This window comes from Cuculus canorus, chromosome 2 (genome assembly GCF_017976375.1).
Source record: "Cuculus canorus isolate bCucCan1 chromosome 2, bCucCan1.pri, whole genome shotgun sequence".
Taxonomy (NCBI): domain Eukaryota; kingdom Metazoa; phylum Chordata; class Aves; order Cuculiformes; family Cuculidae; genus Cuculus; species Cuculus canorus.
In genome coordinates, this window is record NC_071402.1 from 46,142,330 (window position 1) to 46,157,748 (window position 15,419).

General features: G+C 45.3%; 1 protein-coding gene across 2 annotated transcripts in view; it reads left to right on the forward strand.

The window, feature by feature from the left end:
• The first annotated feature begins 5,678 nt into the window (after positions 1–5,678).
• KLHL14 (kelch like family member 14) overlaps positions 5,679–15,419 on the forward strand; it is a 62,510-nt gene continuing 52,769 nt past the window's right edge. Inside the window, exons 1-2 of one of the 2 annotated variants that reach the window (XM_054060338.1) lie at positions 5,679–5,744; positions 7,190–8,172. In XM_054060338.1, coding sequence (XP_053916313.1) covers positions 7,235–8,172 — 938 coding nt within the window. In that variant the 5' untranslated portion in view covers positions 5,679–5,744; positions 7,190–7,234. Of the gene's footprint in view, positions 5,745–6,106; positions 6,310–7,189; positions 8,173–15,419 lie in introns of those variants that run through there. The other variant, XM_054060337.1, reaches the window with a different exon arrangement.

Sequence of the window (15,419 nt, forward strand, 5' to 3'; positions counted from 1 at the left end):
GAGTCGACATCCAATGAGTCCCCTCTGCTGCATCCAATGGGAAGAGACAATTTCAGGATGGCTGAAATGGAGTACTACAGGAAAGACTTCTGTCTCCAGAGCACTTGGATGTGATGGAGAACAAAAGACTTTGTCAGCAGACTTTGCTTGAAAGGGAATTAAAATGTTTTTTGCAACTCCTCTCTCCCTTAAAAACAGTTAGTGCTCCCTTGGGACTGAAGAAAGTCATGTTAAACCTATGGATTATGTATTACTTCAGTACAAAACCATCCTCTAAATCAAACCGCTGCAATCCAGCCAGTTCCTGTCGCTCTGAAGTTTGCCCTTCCCTTTGTGTGTCTCAAAATGCTGCTTTAAGAATCAAGCAACTGGGATGGAGATAGCTCCTTAGAGCTTGACCATGACTTTGAAGCAATCACAGTGCCACTTGCCACTAATGTATCTTCCTCCCAGTTTGCAATGTGTCCTGTGTACACCAGGCTAGGAAAATTTAGCAAAACTAAATGGAGAACACAGACACATGTCCCACATTGAGAAAGTATTCCCTTTCAAAAGACTTCTCAAGAATATGCTTTAAGAAATGCTTAAATGCTTTCCTGAACAGAAATGGACTTAAGAACAAGAGAGTATCCTTGAATTGGGAGTACACTGCAGACAGAATCACTAAAGCTCGTATTATGTGCCTGAAAATTGAGTCCCAGAGCGTAAGCTTTTCCGAGTGATGGTTAAAGGGTTCCTAGTTGTAGCATGGTTCTGTACAGAAGGATTTGCTTAATCCACCTTGCTTTTAGATTGCAATTTCCCCAAGCTTAGCTGCTTTCTTTAACAGTTCTGAGTTCAGCCCCCCCTCAAGATTTTTTAATAACTCTTTCAGAGGCAATACCTTATATTCTGATTTTTCAGAAGCTACTGGTTTTCTACAAACTTTATGCATGTCTTCTTGATTGCACAGCATTGCATTGAACGATTCTTATTTCTATGTAGTTTTGGGGAATGGGAGAAGAGGAAGAGCAGTGTGTCTTTTGGTGCCCTTAGGATCACTCATTTAGGGTCCTGTTTATCAACTCTCAGTCCACTCCCACCAGAGCTTTGAGTAAGCAGGGAAAAAGTGAATACTTAATGGTATGACTCTTAGTGACAGAAAAAATTCTGCTCTGTAAATATTCAGGCATGGGAACAATACTTCACAGTAAGTCTCTGTGTATAAATAAAACCAGCTAGTATTCCCAGAGAAGTCTCAAAGCACTAGGCAAGCATGGATTAAACAGGACAGGTGATCTGAATGCCTGTGACACTTGTGGGGTACAGATCCCTTTCCCTCTCATCTCCTTGTAACACCTCACATCTCCTCAGTTTCCAGGGAAAAAGGCAGTCTTGGAGAACACGAAGGCACCTACAAGCTTTGGATGGTTCCCAGGGCCAAACCCTAAAGTATGCAAAACAGTGTAGGTACCAGTGGTGAGAATCCAGATGTATGGACTTGTAGGCCCTTGCTATAACAACCACGACCACAACTTCTTGCCATGTTCCACTCCTGCCTTACTCCTAGACTGACACTACCTGGCAGCGGGTGAAGTAAGTAGTTCATCTGTACTCTTGAGAACAGTGCTGCTGTGACGTCAGGTCTACCTTCAGAAGAGCAAGTTTACAGACTTCAGGGTGGATCATACAACACTGTTCGGCATGAGCAGCAACGTTATTAGTAACAGCCAGTGCTGCTGTTGCTCATCTATCTGTACAGTACTTATATTACCAAAGGGACCTGTGTGCTCAGATCTCTCCAAACAACTAGTATGGCATGTTGATCAACAAAAATGAGCCTCCTTACCTGTAGCCTTTACTTCTCTGGAAGGTCTCCAAGACAGTTTTTATTTCCTGTGATATGAGATCCCATCCACATGCAGGTGACTCTGGTGAGTGCTATCACCTCTGTTCTACCATTTGACATGTAACAGTGGCAGAAATGCAGACTGCTGGGAGAATTCAGCAGGCCAGACAACATGCACAAAGGCAATTTCTGTTCCCCAAACAGGGGAGCCAGCTGAACTCTATTTCTCAGTCTCAATGGCAAAGAGAATTGGCACTTATTTTTGTTGATAATAATTCAAATACTCTGCATGTAACTTGATTTTTGAGCTGTGCCAGGATATCAGTGTATATTGCAACAACAAAATCTACAAAAAATACCCCACAAAACATCAGTTGTGCAGAGATATGTTAAATATTACAAGCACAGATTATAAAGGGGTTCTACATTACTGGATTGCTCTACATTGCTCTTTTCTATATTATTACTCCTAGTGAAAAGTATTTACCTTGCTTATTTATTGAGTTTGTTCCCTGGGATTTTAACGACATTGCCTTACACTTTCTTGATGAAGGCCTCCTTTGCATGAGGGCCTCTTCCTTTAATTGCAAGATGTGATTTGGTTTCTTTTGCAAATTGACCCCCCTATTACCAGTCTCTGCAATGAGGTTCAGTAAGTTGAATGGTCTGCATAGAAGTAAAGAAATGAGCTAAGAGAAGACAAGTAAAAGGCAACACCTACTAATCTCTGACTTTGAAAAGACAAAAGCACGCGGTGCTGTCTGCTGTTCTTTGGAAATCTTGCTTAGAGACAGAGCCCTGTAGGTACCATAGGGAATGGTTGGGAGTCAGTGTGTGTTCAGTGCTTTTCGCTCCCAGTGGTTTCCCTGAAGTCTGTGATGGTCTTAGGCTTATAAGCTAGAGACACGAAATCCGTGCTTAAATCAAGTGGCAAGCACATCTAGTTTTGCTCCACAGAAAGAAAATGGATAACTGTACATCGTACAGGTCTGGGAGTAACTACAGAAGAAAGAAAACACAAGGTATTTTCTGCAAACAGCTGCCTCCTATAAGAGATGAATTTTCCTTTTCCACTTAGCAGACAAAATGTGTAAAATTTAAAAAAGGACCCAAGTGAGTTAGGACTTTGAAATCTCCCCTCAAACGTTTCAAGGCCATTTCGTAAATGCCATACCCAGGACTTTTGGAAATATTTGCCCAATGTTAATTCATAAGTGACCACAAATCATATACATAAGACTGAACTTCATTTCAACTTGAGTTAATGTAGCAAAGTTAAATAAAAATTAACCAGGTCTTTTCACTCATGAGCAAAATATACCAGCATGCTTGTCCCAGAAACTTGCTACACATTGGCACAGACCTATTTTGGCAGCTTACAGCAGTAAAGGAGTATGTGACGCATCACTCAGTGAAAACTGAAACAAAACCCCGTGAGGATTGTTTACAGCCATTACAGCAGTAAAGTTCAGCAGCATAGGCATGATATAAAAATTGTTCTTCCCATCTACTACAGTTGGGAGACAACTCGCATCACTGAAGACACCAGCTACTATTGAAATGAAGGCTTCTTATAACTCATGTTTCTCCTCACCTGAACAGGGGGAAATCTGGGTGGTCAACAGGGTACAACTGGGAGTAAGGGGAGGCACATGCGGAGCAAACCAAACAAAAATGGTTTCGGAAGCAGCATCTGATGGTGTCATTCTCTTGGGAAGAATATCATGCCCTGAAACACCAACTGACTAATTTCTCTTGGAAATGTCTTGCAGAAATAATTGACATCCTAGGGGGGAGGAAGGGAGCTATCTGGTGAGGCAAACAGAAAGGTATGGCAGAACTTCTTTTTTTAAGGTCATTAGAAAATAAATAAAAGCAAAAACTGCCTTGATGCCTTTCAGTTCCAATCCTCTGCATTTGTGAATCATCTGACTCCAACTCTGTAAATCCACTGGCATCCTTGGCCAAGTCAAAGAGAAAGACCATGAGACCTGGCATTCAAAGTCTCACTCCTGTTGTGTAGTTTAATTAACAGGAGCCTGAGTATTACCTGGAAAAGAGGATAGGGTTCGTGTCTTTCACACCAGATAAAACTTTCTGTAAGTGCTCAGTCCATTCTCCTTCCATGTGCATTTCACTCAAGGACATACATTCCAACTTTTTTTTTTTTTTTTTTTTTTTTGGCAATTGGAGGTTTGACAACAGAAGAACAGAGCTATAAATGTGAGGGTGCAATATATCATGAGACAAAAGTGTGGAGAACATGTCCTCTACCAAAATGCCCCTTGCTGGAAAGAAAAAGCCCAAAATGTCTACAATGAGAACTCCCTCTGCTTGTTACATCTATAAAGGAGCAAAAACCAAAACAAAGGCCCAGCCCATGGGCGGTGCTATGCAGGTTTCTAGGGTATCAGTTCTGGCAGAAAGTTGAAAGGTTACATTTGTGAAATAGCAGCTGCTTTCCTGCCATTTGATTCAGGCGTCTGCATTGCAAAGTCTCAAAACCGAAAGACAAATCTGACAATATGCTAATCTTCCAATAAAAAAAATAAAAAGTGACTTCTGAACCCTTATCTGTTGAAGAGCTGACAGTGAAGTTCAGAGACGGTTGTCTAACCAGACAAAACGATAGAGAAAATATGCCTTCAAACAAGATCATAAATCTTGAACAGCACAGGAGAACAAATGTAAAGGCAACGTTTTACCACTAACACCATTTAGTAGCCTCACTTTCTTTCTCTCCCCTCCACCCCTCCAGCCTCATCACACTTGCAAGGAAGGAGGATGCATCCTGTCAAAGCAATAATATAAATACAAGGGGGGCGCGGGTGACAATATATGGGGTACTGAAATTAGACATTGTTTCCATCACTTCCAGGGTGCGGGGAGAGACCAGAGACACAAAATAAATACTATGCAACCTGAATACAACAGACTTGCCCCCCTCTCCCCCCGCCCAGCAACACACATACACACTCGCACAGAAAAAGTTTGCATATTGCACAGGGCGCTTGAAGATCATAAATCTATGCATGAGAAAGATGTAGTGCAAATTTTTTGGGGGATTAGAGTTTATTTTTGTCATCTCTGTGAGACAGCTACTCATTCATCCAGATCACAGCTAAGAAAAAAGCTGGTCACAGAAATTAGCAGTTTCAGCTCAGCAGCAAAGTCGCCAGCCTGTGAAGGCAGAGAGAAATTGACTAATTAGCAATGCGCACTAAAACTTGACGGTTCTTTATAGAGAGAGAGAAGAGAGAGGGAGAGCGAGAGGGAGGGAGGCAGAGAGGAGGGGAGGGGGGGCCTCGCTTTTTCCCCTTCTTTCTTCCAAAGATGTTTGAAATCGCAGTCATTTACGCTCGACAATTTTTACAATAGCCTTGAGCCATAATTTTGCGAGTCTCTCCAGCATCCATCCCCCTGTATGGTCTCTCTCCACTGGCCATGCACGACCGTTTCTCTCCCCAACCGTGGATTTCCTATTACTCTCGTTACGACTCACTGAGCCCCAGGCCCAAGGATAATGATGTGTTGTTTCTTGGTAGCATAATTTGTCACACGTACATTTTTTCTTCTTCTTCTCTTGCAGAAAGCTCTGCGCTCTCGCTCTCTCTCTCTTTCTCTCTCTCTCCTTCTCTCTCTCTCGTACATTTTCTTGCTGTTGCTAATTCATGGTGATCAAATGATGTACGACAAAATAAATTGTAAAGAGTGACTGCTCCGAGTTGGAAACCAGAAGGTTTTTTTTTTCTTTCTTTCTTTATTTTATATACCAATTTTTTTTTCTTTTTTATTTTTTTTTTTTTTTTTTTTTTTTTTTGGAAGGAGCGAGCAAACCTTTAAAAAGGAAGGACAATTGATTTTTTTGGGGGGGAGCTTAAGTGAACCTTTACTTTGGCAGCTGGTTGTGGAGCAGGTAAGTTTCTGGCCTTGTGTCTAACCGTCTCTGTGCATTTTCTCGTGTCTCCTGATTTGTTTGTTGTTGGGGGAGAGGAAAGGGGTGTTTGTGTGTGCTGGAAGTGTGTGCGGGAGGCGCGGGGGGGGGGCGGGGGGGCAGTTGTGTAACGAACGCGTTTGCAGAATAAACTCCGATTGCAAGAAATGGGCAAAACGAGGAAGAAAGAAGGGGAGGGAGAAAAGAGGAGGAGTGTGTGTATGTATGTGTGTGTGCATGTATGTATGTGTGTGTGTGTGTGCGGCGGGGAGGGGGGGGAGGATTGACCGGGTCCACTTAAAGGGAGAGGCTCCGGGAGGCTTCTGTAGCCGGCGGGGCAGGGGGAGCGGCCGGAGGGAGCCCCAGCCTGTGCCCATCAATGGGGCGGGGGGGCGGCCAGAGGAAGCCCGGCGCCGCCGAGGAGCGTCTGCAATGGCAGGAGCAGGTCTCGGCGGGATCCCGCTGAGGAAGAGGAGGAGGAGGAAGAGCGGGTCTCGGCGGGGCGGGATGCGGCCAGCGCGGGTCGGTGGCTGCGCAGCCCCCGCAGGTGCGGCCGCAGCTCTGTCCCCGCTCCCCGGGCGAGGAGGGGGCTCGGCCAGACCCCGGGGCCGCCGGGCACGGCCCTGCTCCCCGCCGCACCTCCCGCCCCGCTCCCCATCCTTCCCCTAACTAGAACTTCACGTAGTTACCGGAGTTAGGGCAGCGGCGCCGTCTGCGGCGAGGAGCGAGCCGGGCAGGACAGAGCGGGCGACCCCGAGCCGGGCACGGCGCTGCCTCTCCGTCCCGCCGGCCCTCCGCTCGCCCTTTCGGGGGGCGAAGTATCGCAACATTCCCCCCTCCCAACTCCCCCCCATCCCCCTTCCCGCTGGGGCGGAGGAGGCTCAGCCCGGGTGCAGACACGGGGTCGAAGCGGGACCCGAAGCGGCCGGGGTGGGGGCACGGGCGGGCAGGGCTGCTCGCCTTCCCGGCAGAGTTTCAGTCACTTGGTAGTTTGTCTGGGCATCGCGGAGTTTGAGGGGGGCTTATTTTGCCTGTGTTTCATTTCTTGAGCGGTTGGTTTAGTGTTCTTTTTTTTTTTTTTTGGGGGGGGGGGGGGAAGTCATGGGAGGGGGGAGCTTTGAAAACGTCCCCGGCTCCCTCGCTCCTCCCCTGGAGAGCAGCCCGGGTTGCACCGAGTAGGGAGGAGAAAGGGGTGGTTTGTGTATGTGTAGAGGGGGTGTCAATAAAAAAATAAAGCCGCTCCAGGCCTGCCAAGTGGCGGCCCCTCGGAAGGAGCCCGCTGGTGCCCGGGGCGGGGGGCGGCAAGGCGGGCAGAGGGGACCCCCCTCCCCCGCCACCCCCGGGATGCGCCTCTAAAGCTCTGTGTTTCTTGTTGTGTCGTCCCGTGTGTCCCCCCACCCCGCTCTCCTCCCCACCCCTCTGCCCAGGTTGGAGGAGGGTTTAAAAGGCAGGTGTGTCGGAGGCCGCTCGCCATGTCCAGATCCGGGGACAGGACCTCCACCTTCGACCCCAGCCACAGCGACAACCTGCTGCACGGTCTCAACCTGCTGTGGAGGAAGCAGCTCTTCTGCGACGTGACCCTGACGGCCCAGGGCCAGCAGTTCCACTGCCACAAGGCCGTGCTGGCCTCCTGCTCCCAGTATTTCCGATCCCTCTTCTCCAGCGGCGGCGGGAGCGGCGGACATCCCCACGCCCTGGGGCTGGGACCCGGCGCCCAGGACGGGCTGGGGGTCCCGCAGAAGGAGCCGCCGCCGCCGCAGCCGCAGGAGGAGCCCGGCACCCCGTCCTCCTCCCCGGAGGACAAGCTGCTGGCCAGCCCCAGGGCCATCAACAACCTGGTGCTGCAGGGCTGCTCGTCCATCGGGCTGCGGCTGGTGCTGGAGTACCTGTACACGGCCAACGTGACCCTCTCGCTGGACACGGTGGAGGAGGTGCTGTCGGTCAGCAAGATCCTGCACATCCCGCAGGTGACGAAGCTGTGCGTGCAGTTCCTCAACGACCAAATCTCGGTGCAGAACTACAAGCAGGTGTGCAAAATCGCCGCCCTGCACGGCCTGGAGGAGACCAAGAAGCTGGCCAACAAGTACCTGGTGGAGGACGTGCTGCTGCTCAACTTCGAGGAGATGCGCGCCCTCCTCGACTCGCTACCCCCCCCCGTCGAGTCGGAGCTGGCGCTCTTCCAGATGTCCGTGCTCTGGCTGGAGCACGACCGGGAGACCCGCATGCAATACGCCCCGGACCTGATGAAGCGCCTCCGCTTCGCCCTCATCCCGGCGCCGGAGCTGGTGGAGCGGGTCCAGTCGGTGGATTTCATGCGCACCGACCCCGTCTGCCAGAAGCTGCTGTTGGACGCCATGAACTACCACCTGATGCCCTTCAGGCAGCACTGCCGGCAGAGCCTGGCCAGCAGGTGAGCCGGGGCTGCCGGCGCAGACGCCCCCTCGGCGGCTCCCGGGAGAAGGGGGGGGAGCGGAGCGGCCCCGCGGGGGGCGAGCCCACCAGCACCCACAAACTTTCCTTCCCCTTCGAGGGGTCTCCGGGCAGGGAGACCCTGCCCGCTCCCTGCCCGGCTTCCCCAGGTCCCTGGGAACGGGAGCCTTCCCCCTGCCTGCGCCCCGGGAACCTGATGCGGGTGTTTATTATAGCCCGTATTTATTTATTTGTTTCCCCACGGCGCCAAGTCCTTAACAGGGAGTTGCATCGGCGGGGCGTTTTAAGCTGTGGTACCCTAGTCCTATGTCTAATTAGTTATTTTTCATAAATACTCGACTCATTTGTGCACGCCCTGGCGTGGCTGATGTTGGGGCGACGCCTGTATTGTGCGGGAAAACTTGTGACTCCACAGCCCTCACCTCTACGACCTGTCAGTTATTTCCCTTTAATAAGGCAATGGATCGTGATGTCAAAGATTGACAATATGAGGTTGGTATTAGGAACTGAAAGCACAGCAGATGGCTTAATGAGCACTAAATATACCCCAAAATGAAGGGGATATTTATTTTTCTCCTATTTTTGTACTTCATTTCTTTCAGAAATGGAAAGATAATGCCATCTTCCAAGTGTGGGGGCACAGTAGTGCATAAAATCAAAGCACACTTTGTGTTACTCAGATTTAAACTAATAGGTGGATATTACTAATGACTTAGCAGCAAGAGAAACTGCTACATTATTAAATATTTTAGTTAATATGCTCTTAGCATTAGTGCAGAGGATTCTTTATATCTTCATGTAATGGGTACCCTGATGATGTAACTTTGGAAATGCTGTACCTTCTTTTATTATCTCTGGCTAGCTCACTCTGTTAGTGCTTTGTCGTGCTTATCACCTTGCTGCCTACCTTATTCTCACTCCAAAATCCTACAGTAAAAAACAAATACCAGCATTTTTCAGTGTGAAATGTGTTTGAGATGCTGCTGTTGTAGCTGGTGCCTACCCTTAGCATTTCAATATTCAAAACTATTGACTTTGAAAAATGCAAAACCCACCACCTCCTTCTCAGTCGAGATTGTGCACGCTGCCAGGGGCGTGCAGGGCTTGTGTCCTGGTGGATTGCTGAGATACCAGCCGGCTTGGTTCAGTGAAGATACCTTCCAGCTTCACTGGTCCATGTCATTTGAAGGATATGTAGTAGTGTTCTGACCACTGAATGCTTACAAGTGTCATGGATGCTGCAAGAATCTGATACTCCTGGCGCTGGGAGCTGACTATCCCTGTAAGCGGGAGCGGACACAAAAGGATCACACCTTAAGTAGACCTAGATTAGATTCTAAGTTGCTCTTACTTAATGATTTACAAGGGACTCCAAATACCACGTTTTTTACTTGTAATAACATCTGCACATTTGTGCAGACAGTGGTATTTTAGAGACCCTTAACCATAGTGGGTGAAAACGTACCATCATCTTCTCAACTTTAACATGAGTTTAATGACAGTGCTGTAACTAGCTTCTCATGTTCTTCGGTGGCGGTGAAATCGGAGCAAAACCATTTAGATTTCTCTTTATTTGTAGACAGGCATTAGAACTTACTCAAAAGATTAAAATGCTGGAGATGTTGAAATGCTCTGTGATAGAGCATACAGTCAAGTATATTTTTATTTTGAATCTTGGATGATGTTCCTGGGAATTCATAAAGGTCACGAAGGCCTGTCTTTGAATCTTACTCATTTTGAGATTTCATCAGGCTGCCAAAATGTACAAATGCCTTCTTAAACATGTATGATGAAACAGCGGTGACATGCTCAAGACTACACAGATTTCCAGACTCATCCTTCCTGTTATCCATTGTATCTCTAAAGCTGCAATTTTGATGGATTGATATTCAGTCTGTAAAATTTTATTTTAAGGAAGAAAATCCGTCAAGAGTTTCGTAAGTTACTAATTTGCAAAGGGAAATCTTAAAAGTAACTAGCAGTGAAGTATGTATTCAAAAGGATAGAAATTATTACACAGAAAAGGACTTTAAAACTTTGATTACCTTTTCTGTGAGCAGTGATGACCTTGGTAATTTGGAATTTAAAGTTCAGTGAAAGGTCATTCACAACAGATTCACATGTCTTTAGGAAGAGATTAACTGTTCCTTTTGTGCAGTATAATGTATCTGTACAGTACTGGAAGGATTGGTGAGAAATGCAAGCAGCGCAGTGCTGTACCACCTGCTTAGTGCATATTGAAGGGATTAGAAGAGTGACACACAGAACTTGCCAATAACTTTTTTGCATTTTTAACAAGAACATAGTTCATTTTGTAACATGCTACTTAAAAAATAGGTGTATACGCATACATATGTACCTATCCGTATGGGCACTGCCGCTTTGGAATAGTTTGGAATTGGGGCTGCTTATATATTTCTTAAACAAAATGAGTGTAATGGGAAGCTGAAAACTATGGTGATTCTCCTGTGTAATGTAACTGTAAAAATAGCATTGGTTGTTTCGTTAAGCTTGCTCATGTGGTAAATCACACGTTCACTTTTATGACAGACACAAGGTTTTGCTGTTGTCAGGGCTGGAGGAAAGGAATTTGGGATCATAAGAGCCAGTCTGTGCTCTATGAGCAGAGTTATATATGAAGTTTGTGCTACAAATACAGATGCAGCAGCGCAAGTGATGCTGGGGCTAGTAGGTACCTGGGTTGTCTTTTGTGCTACAGCAAAAAATGCTGTTTAACTGCAGGGAGAGCAGTTTTTTTTCCCCTGAATTTTCTTCAGGGAGGGTGACGCTGGAATGCCCTCGTGCATTTTTGTAAAATTATTTTTTGAAGTATAACAGCTAAACAATAACAATTCAAAAAATTGAGGAAGCATCTTCCTGACTTGTGAACCTTGCTGTGCACGCTGAGGCTCAGGACTTTACAACGGGGGTGGGTGATTTGGCTCTGGTCTGACATTTGGTCAGGTGCTCAACTCTAAGCAAAGTTAGCAATTCTGTTGACTTTGATCTCCCTTCTCCAAGTTAATGCTGGAGCTTTCTGGCCTCTGCACCTACAGCAGGGCCACAGTGCACAAGTCACTACGGAAGCCTTTGGAGGCACAGTCAGTTTTGACATCAGCAGGAAAAATCCCAGTTGATTTCAACATGGAGTGGGTTGGGCCCATTATTGGTGACCCTGAATGTTAGGCTTAAGTGATGTTTGTCTGTCCCCAAGAGACACAGGTAGCTCTGTGCTGTGGTGTGTTTTCTGTAGTTCTAGGAAGAAAATGCATTTATATAGAGGAACGGTCGTCTTCCAGTTATTTATTTGACTCTTGGGACTTCACTAGGATATTGAGTTGATTAAAATGTCTCTGTGCTTTATTGTGTAGTACAATATATTTTGTATAATATTTGGTATGTGTTTTCAATTTTTAAAAAGTTCTAGGTTAGAGCATTACCATGTCACTGGAAAGAATTTCACTTTTAAAGATGAGTGAGCTGGTGAGAATTATTATTGCTTCCATGTTTACTTGCAACAATGAAAATGGTTAAAAACACATCAGTGCTATGAAATGCCTAGTTTTTAACTTTAATTTTGCTTGTGCTAATGCACATTATAGCTGTAGACAGGGAATGGAGCATTATAGAAAAATATTTAAATTCTGGGGCTTATTATGAAATGTTTTACCTAAATATTATTGTCTTTTTATACAACATTGCCATGTTGCTATGCTTTTGTTCGCTTGTTACTATCTACAATGACTTCTGTTCTAGACAGACATGAGATGGACTGGGTGGGAAGGCGCAGCCCCTTATGGCCTGGGAGTTGTTTGTAGGACACAGGCAGGTCATCTGGACATCAATGGTTTGGGCTGGTCAGCTCCTCCATGGATTTGCAGACGGAGCTGCAGTTAGATGTCTGTAGGTACCTAAAGGCAGAGGCGAGTGAGAAAAGTAATGAGAGAGAGGGGAAAATAAGGAAAAAGGAAAGAGTTGGGATGCCCCAGGGAAGAAACAGGGTGTAAGAAGTGGAGGCAAGGACATACAAATGAGGGAAGAAGGGAGAGAGTGAAAGAATATGATACCAGACAGGAAAGGAGATAAGCAAAACAAAAATGACCCTGGCAGATAAAAAGAAGAAAGGGAATGAACCAAGAGGAGGGGAAACCCTTAATTCTGGGCAGAAACAGCATCTGTTGACAATAACATCTGACTACTTCAGTTTCTGGAAAAGCTGTTTCAGATGTGGGGGAGTATACTAGAAGGGGATCAACTAAGTTGCCTGAGATGGGAAAAGTCATAGACAGGAAATAGGAAATTTAAGAGAAAAAGAGAAAGAAGGGAAATAAAAAGACAAAGAGATAAGAAGTGTAAGCTTGACCATGCTTTTTTCTGAGTTCAGCAAAGTCCTACCATGTACAGCCTCAGCTGTTTTTCTATACTTCTGTTCCCCAGACTACTAGACCTTGGGGAGATTAGGAGTGCAAATTCTTGTCCTGCTGAAGCTAATTGTAGAGAGTTTTACGTTTCTTTAATTTCAGGGGGGAAGAAGGTGTCATTCAAACTGTTTGATGTTAGGTAATATTAGTGAAAGTGACAGCAAATTAAACAGTGACTGGTGATGAAGATGATGAGGCCAGTTTTCACTCAGTAGGAAGGCGGTAACTGTTGATGAAGAAGGAAAATGTAAATGGATGAAAAGTGTGAGGCACTAGCATTTATGTGGAAGACATATATACGTCCCATCTGGTTCACTTTTTACAGAGGAGATAAAAAAATTGTAGAAACTGGTTGCATCCCTTGGCAGTTAAAGAATTTCCTTCTCGAGTACACTATTTGTCTGCAAATCTCACAAACTGTAATTTGATTTTACTTCTTTTTCTGCTACAATTTTTGTAGGGTTGCAGTAGGGCATGTTTGCTGGCTGTAGAAAAAATTGCTTATTTGCTTATTTTTTACTGAAATACATTGTTGTGTGTTCTGCTAACAACCACCTGCCCGTCCCTTTGTGTTCCTGGCACCAATATTTGTATTTTTTACTAATATTGATACTCATGGTTCATTGCAAATGAGAAACATTTCAGACTGAAAATTAATACCTGGATAAAAATCATGCCTTAAAATGTATGTGAATTACTAATATTTGCATTATGGTGTGGATGAAGTGAATGTCAGGCTCCAGTTAATTTAGCGGGCTTTGGATCTGGTCTTACATGCCTGAATTAATATCGGAAATTGTACCTGTGCCAGGATTCTCTCAGCTGAGCTGCAGAAGGGAGACTGACACATTAGAGGCTGCGGGGAAGTGAACCACAGACCTGTAGTCGGCTTAATCCTAGTTAGTTTCACCTACTTGCCTCACTTGCAATACGTGCATTTGTTTGCCTTTGGAGACAGGTTAGTGTAAAAGTGTAGGTGGAGAAATGTTGAGTATCCAAGAGAGAGGGAGACTTGGAGCTCAGGCTAAGGTCAGAGGTAGCACACTGGACTACTGTGGGTCAGGACAGTCCTTGTGAGTCTTCTTAAAGACATGTATGCCCTTTTAGCACTTGATGCAGCTTCAGAGATCTGCGTCTGCATCTCCAAACTTTTTCTAAGAGGGGAAATATTGCACTAGATTTCAACTGGCTTGTTCTAAAGTGGAAATTAAGTTAAAAAAAAATAATCTTACTAAGCCACTCAAACTAAGGACAAAGTGTCTATGAAAATGGGAACTTCCTCCTCAAATGCTGTACTTGAGGAAAAATGCCTCTTTACAGCACCTGCAAGAGTCTGTGCAACTCCTTTACAAACCCTGTGGGTCCTTAAAAGAATGAAGCTGTCTTCTGTGAGGTCCTGTGCCCATACTTTGGCAGCACAATCCAGGACTGTCCTGTCGGGGAGAACATAGGTCACAGGTGGTGCAGAGCATCCTAGATAAGGAAGCTTCCTCTCAAACAAAGTACTCCTGGTATGATTTATGCTTAAGGTGTACCTTTTACAAATGTAGTGCTGTAGTATCATGGTAAGCATCACACACACCTGTCTTGGCTGCCTGCATGTCCTGGCAAAGGCTTTCTGTTCACTCTTTGCCTGATGTGCATCCCCTTCATGCAGAAAGAGGAGATGGAGAGAAGAGAGTCTTTGAAGGCACGTTTGTGGCCTGGGGTCACTGTGTTTTTTTCCTTATAGCACAAGAATACAGAGGTTCTGAGTCTGTAACTGCTGAGCAGTAAATGGAACAGAGCTGCAACGTGTAATTGTTTGGATTTGTACTTGAAGAGAAAGTACAGTGAGCCCTGGGGGCGAGGGGAGTGAGGAAAGCAAATGTAGAACACAAAATCAACAGAAAATACATTGCCAGGAAAAAAGCTTTGATTCTGTTAAACTCACGTTATGGAAAAAATCCTCATAATCTCTTTAAAAAAATCATCTTATCTTTTCAAACAAATCCAGTGTTTTAAAAATCAGAGCTGTTTTCTAAATCAGATCAAAGTTTGTCGTTATCCTCTGCAAAGTATAGCCTGAAAAGATTGAGCAGGGAGGTTAATAGGAAACCTGAATGAAAGTTTGGAGCTGGACTCTACCTTTCTGTAAACATCTCTGTTGTTGATTTCGTTGAAACAGAACCCATCTGATATTACAAGATTATCAAAGGAATGTCCAAAGAAATTAGAGACTATGGGAAGTTGAAATCCCTTAGTAGATACTTTCTGGCTTAAGTTTTCATTTCATTTGCTGCTTTCCTGAAAATTTTCTTTAAAGGCTGTCATGCCTAGTACTTAGTAGTCAACACTTGTTGCTGTATTCTTGGAAAGCAGACAATAAACTTTGAGCAAATATTACCAGCTGCCAAGTTCAATGGAAACAGACAGTTTCTACTGAAGCTGGAAGTAGATAGAAGTTGATGCCACAGTTGGTTCTTCCTGTCGTCCCTAACTGCTGCCTTCTTTCAGGAAAAAAAAAAACTTAACAGTGGAAAAGGTAACCTGTCATGGTTTGGATGAGGCAGCAGCTAGTTGTGTTTCTTCTCCTCAGCTTCCTAAGAGAAAGGAGCCTCACCTGGGGAGAACACAACCTCTGATGCAGAGACCTCCTGTAGTCATGGACATCCAGTATAGAATCAAATAAAAGAAAGAAAGAAAAAAAAAAAAGGACCTCCTTGACTTTTCACCATCTGGAAATCAAAGAGAAGACTTGATTGACATTTCCAAAGGGAAAAAAGTGGATTTGACCCTCCTGAAGCATCCTATAAACATTTCCATT